Here is a 5,757-nt window from a genome sequence, read left to right on the forward strand (position 1 = left end):
TGTGTGTGTGTGTGTGTGTGTTTGTGTGTGTGTGTGAGTGTGTGTCAGTGGCGAGCGGTGACATTTTTAACCAGGTATGCTGAGTGATAAGACTCATATAACAAACAGTTCCGCATAACTCCCCGTTTTCAAGCATAAACACCTCGATTTCTTGACTAATTCTCTCTCAATAGTAGGACATTGATCATGCAATCAATATGATAAAATCATGGGTCTTAGCACTTGGCTGGCAAAAGTTGACATCACCTCAGCTTTCAAAGCTATGCCTATCCATCCAGATTCATGCCATTTATTTGGGGTACGCTGGCACAGGAAATTCTATTTTGTCGTGCGCTTAACTTTCGGATGCAAAGCAGCACGAAAATTTTCTGACATGTTATCAGAAGCAGCTTATTGAATTTGTCAAACAATTACGTAAAGTAATCCTCATAGCATCTACCCTTTTAGGCAACTCAAATTGTTCTGAGCATTGAACTCCCTGTCAGATGCTGCAAGAGCGCTCCCGGTGGAGCAAATATGTTTCTCTGTCGACTACAGGCGAGGCTCACCCATCTGATGCCGTGAGTATTGAACTCCCGTCGGATGTCGTGAGAGTCCTCCTTGCCAAACCGAGAGGACCCACTCGTCCGTCGTCCTGAGTCTTGATCTCCAGTCGGAGGCTTCATGGGCCCTCTCGGTCAGCTACTTGCCCTCTGCCCACTGATCAGCAGGGGCTTGTCAGCCAGTAGGGACCGTACGCAACACCGTGAGCTGTTCCAGTCGAGGCAACTCGGGCCCTCCTGGTCAGGCTTTACAATCACGCTGCTCCTCCCCATCGGCCGGAAGGGCTCACCCTTCCAATGCATAAGTCGCTCACCAGAGTACGTAGGCTCTTCCGGCATCTCAAACACCAGCCCCCGCCAGATCTCAGTGCTTATTTTTTTTGTGGGGGGGTCCTTAGTCTGGCGGCTGTCCTTCGCTCAATTGCTTTTTGGGGGGGTACTCTGGGTTTGGGCCATTCCCGAGCTCGGAGCCCTTCCCTGGACAGCACGCCAACTACGCATTACTATACTTCAACTAATTATATGTAAGTGTGAACTCGTGAAGTTATGTTATGATACGTAATCAGAGGGTGGGGAGATGGGGGGATTCCCCCGGTCTATATGTCTCTCTGCATCAGTTAAATAATTTTTTTATTCCCAGTGAATAGGAGTTAAAACTCCCACCCGGGTGACACTACTCATAACAAAAATATTTAAAATATTGCAAAGTAACGTTGCAACCTTGCAAACAATAATAAAATCAGAGAAGGACTTTAACTGTAAGCGACACGAGCATACGCAAAACAAAGGGAACAATATGATGTTTTGTTATTATTACAATTTTATATAGCCCACGTTTTTATAAACATATATATTTTTAATTTACCGCTTAGGCAATAACGTTGACAATAACGTATATCTTCAACATACGTTGTCTGTGACCAAAAATGTAAGAAGATATGTTTTCAGTGGACTTTTAAAATTTGCTTTGCTTGAGAAAACAAAAATATACAGTTACAATGTTTTTTTCTTTTGATTTAGTCGAGTTGGTTTTGCATCAAACACAATGTGATTCTCGACAATCGAGATCTGCTTGGGCGAGCGCTTCGCTGACAGCTTACCTCGCGCATTAAATCAGCCGCAGACCAGTAAATCACTGAGAACGCACTACAATCCTGACGAGTCAGAGCAACAGAGCGGAGACGAGAAAGAAACAACATACAGAACTACCACATTTTGCTATAAGTTTGATTGCAACATATAATAATTGCTGTTAATAGTGTTCATCGTCTGTTTGATTGCGTCTTTAATTGATTTTTCCGTACATTTCTGCCATATGTACATTAACTGACAGTCACCACTGATAAGCTACCTCTAAATATTGTAGAAACTGAATTTGCTGTAAAGTTGCTTTGCAATGATTTGTATCGTGAAAAGCTCTGTACAAATAAACTTTAATTGAATTGAATTGAAAGCTGCGGAGAATCCGCTCACCCCGGAAGCTTCCGTCATTGACGTAGATTTAAAGAAAATTACTGCCGTTTGGCAAATAAATCATTGTACGTACTTATTCCTAACTCTTTAAGCTACATTTCAAATGACAAGGGATCAACTTATAATCATATTTATATGAATTATCCGTGAACTTATTCTCTCAAATGGCCTGGGTATGCGGAGCATTTGCAGCTTGTATGGACGGAATGCCACTGTTGTGTGTGTGTGTGTGTGTGTGTGAGTGCCTGTGTGTTTGTGTGTGTGTGAGTGTGTGTGTGTGTGTGTGTGCGTGTGTGTTTGTGTGCGTGTGTGTGTTCTCACCCCTCAAAGCAGTGCGCTACAGTTAGTGCCCACTTGTTCCCGATGAGCACACAGCCACAGATATGTCCGCTGGGTTCACTCTGTAGAGAGCACTGCCACGGCCACCGGCCCGGACGACTAGTGCGGCCTCCCAGAATCCTCTTCACCATCCGGGCAGCAGGCCGACGGCCACATTCTGAAACACAGAGGACAAACAGAGAGAATGGACCCTTTTCACAAAACTGTGATGACGCGTTTAACGGTCATCAGCATCGTAAAACCTCAAAGGTTTTTCATATTTGTATTTTTTTTTAATTTATGTACATTTATAGCACTATTCTTTGTATTGTATCACCTTTGCATCAAATTACAAAAAAACAGTTAACGCTAATTCGAGGATGTTTCTAATGCAGCGTCTGTGGGAGGGACGGTAAATTTGACATCGTTCTCTCTTCTGACTGCCGTTATCAGTCTCTCTCAGTTTTTTCCCTTTTATTGAAAGTCATGAAGACACTATCGTGGAGTTTTTCTTTTGCTATTTGAGCAAATGGGAATGCAAAAAATATATGTGTGGTACTCTCCCATTCACTGCTCTTCAAATTAACCCAACTATGACGACTTCCGCTGCTGAGAATCGCGCAAATGTGAAAAAGGTCCATGAAGGACGAAACAGTGTCTTATGGCCAGCAGAGGTGTGTGTGAGTGTGTGTGTGCCGCTCATACATACTGTCTCTTGTGCACTTCAGTGAGATCTTCTTGGATGATGTGCAGCTCTGCCTGCAGACAGGAAATGATGTTGATCAGTGTCATCTGATGGACTGAGTTTCCAAACATATTTAACATGGAGCGTGTTGCATTTTTGCTGCTGTCGTGTGTGTGCAGTAAAACACACACACACACACACACACATACACACACACACACTCATGTATTAATGTTGAGAGGAATCAGGAGTGAGTGCAGAGGCGTTGTGAGCGCTGTGTGAACATGATATTTCTGTAGTTCCAGACTAATGTCAACATGTATTTACTCATCTCACTCGCACAGAAACAGATTCAGTATTCCTCAAAATGAATAAAAACAGCGAAATGCAAACTCAGAATATGACACAAACCTGCAATAATTGAGTATGATAAATAACACAAATATCCTTTATGTATTTAATCTCATTTTATTAACCAATATCTTTGCTGCTGACCTTCAATGATCCAATTTAACCATACTAATAAGCAAAACTGACTTTAGACAAACATTTGTGTTTGTAGTGTTGAACTTTCTTCTCCTGCGTCCTATTCGGTTAAGGCTAGATGGGATACAGCTACTGCCACTCGGCATGTGCACATTAATATTGTGTAATTTTTGTCCCGCTGAACAACAGTAATAACTGTATTTGCATTATTGTGAGTGGTAGGTTTAGGTCTGGGTTGGTGTAGATGTTAAAACAATTTTATACGTAGCAAATTTAATTTATTGTTACTTATCGGCTGTAGCTGTATCCCCTCTAGCCACAACCGTCCTATTCTTCATGCAATCCAGAACAACAGCACAGCTCAAATGCACTCTCTATTGTACAGACGTGAATTTACACTTCCTTCAGCCTGAGGCTTATTCATTTTACTTTTGGTCTGAAAGGGATTTAACATTTGCCAAAAATAGAACTTTTTAATATATATATATATATATATGTAACCCCTCTCTCCCGGGTTCTCACTGCCACACCATGTTCTCGCTCCGAGTGGGTCTCGAACCCGAGTCTCCGGCATGGGAGGCAGGCGCACTAACAAGGAGGCTAAAGACTGCAGCCTCTAACATCAGTCGCTAGTACATCTCTTGAGATCAGGGGAGTGAGGTTTACCTGCACAGCACCTACTCGCTGGCCTCCGTTATATATATATATATATATAAAAGCAAGCCCAGCCCAGATGAAAAAAAGTAAAGCAAAAGTAACACAAAAGTAATGCAACACATTACTTTCCATAAAAAAGTAACTAAGTAATGCAATTAGTTACTTTTTTAGGGAGTAATGCAATATTATAATGCATTACTTTTAAAAGTAACTTTCACCAACACTGATAATTATTACAAGCAAGCATCTATAATATAACCCCAATTCCAGAAAAGTTGAGTCATTTTGTAAAATGCAATAAAATCAAGAATCTGTGATTTGTTAATGCTCTTTAGCTTTTATTTAACTGACAAAAGTACAAAGAAAAGATTTCCGAAGTTTTCACTGACTAACTTAAATGTATTTTGTAAATATAAACAAATTTTTATTTTGATGGCTGCAACACACTCCAAAAACGTTGGGACAAAATAAAAGTGAAAAGGTTGCATTACTCTCCTAAAGAGAGCAGCCCGGAAAATGGAGCATAGCTGGAGGAAAACAAAACTAGAGGTATTTCGTATTGCTTGGCGGGAAAGTACCCTATCCTACAGAAAAGCATTAAAAACAGCTAAATCTGATTATTTTTCGTCTCTTTTAGAAGAAAACAAACATAACCCCAGGTATTTATTCAATACAGTGGTTAAATTAACGAAAAATAAAGCATCAACAGGTGTTGACATTTCCCAACATCACAGCACGATGGAGTTTTGGTTCCTCTGGCTTGCTTAGTTGGGGACACTTAATTTCCAGCAATATCGTCGACTTGATTGCACTGATACTATTTAAACTGAACTGAGCTGGATGATGACATCACTGAATTCAATGATGAACTGCCTTTAACTAAAAATTTAGTGTTAACTATTGTCTTTTTGCATTTTTTAAAACACAATTTCCCTAATGAATGCTGTGCAGTTGCTTTGACACAATCTGTATTGTTAAAAGCGCTATATAAATAAAGGTGACTTGACTTGACTTGCTCAGATGAGTCCACAATGGATGTCGAGTTCTCAGAGCCAAAGATCAAAGGGAGCATCCAGATGCAGAAGCAAACATCTGTCACGGCATACGGGTTTATCAGAGCAAACGGCATGAGTGACTGGCATATGTGTGAAGGTACCACTGACATGGAGGCATATACTGAAATTGTCCAGAGACATATACTGCCATCAAGATGACGTCTTTCATGGGAAGTCCATGGTTATTAGATCAAGACAATGCCAGGTCTCGTTCTGCATGTGCTACAACAGCGTGGTTTCATAGACACAGATTGAATGTGCTAGATCAGTCCAGATCCGTCTCTTATTGAACATGTGTCAGTCATGAAAAGGAGAATCAGACAACAACAATCACAAACTGCTGAAAATAAAATTAAGTTGGCCAGGGAAAACAATGGAAATTTTCTCTTTGTACTTTAGTCAATTATATAAAGGTTAAAGAGAATGAACAAATCACAGGTTCTTGATTTGATAGCATTTCACAAAATGCTGGGGTTGTACAACCCTCAAATGTAGCTAATGGGATGTGAACATTTGATTTAGTCATATTATTTCCAAATGC

At 40.6% G+C, this 5,757-nt stretch overlaps 1 protein-coding gene across 1 annotated transcript in view; it reads right to left on the reverse strand.

Moving 5' to 3' along the window:
- Positions 1-5,757, reverse strand: part of corin (corin, serine peptidase) — a 26,029-nt gene that overhangs the window by 3,118 nt on the left and 17,154 nt on the right. The window contains exons 17-18 of the mRNA XM_016484854.1: positions 3,043-3,092; positions 2,337-2,511 (exon numbers count right to left, since the gene is read on the reverse strand). Of these exons, the coding sequence (XP_016340340.1) occupies positions 2,337-2,511; positions 3,043-3,092 (225 nt within the window). The remainder of the gene's footprint in view (positions 1-2,336; positions 2,512-3,042; positions 3,093-5,757) is intronic.

This window comes from Sinocyclocheilus anshuiensis, unplaced genomic scaffold, assembly GCF_001515605.1.
Source record: "Sinocyclocheilus anshuiensis isolate Anshui unplaced genomic scaffold, SAMN03320099.WGS_v1.1 scaffold1689, whole genome shotgun sequence".
NCBI lineage: Eukaryota > Metazoa > Chordata > Actinopteri > Cypriniformes > Cyprinidae > Sinocyclocheilus > Sinocyclocheilus anshuiensis.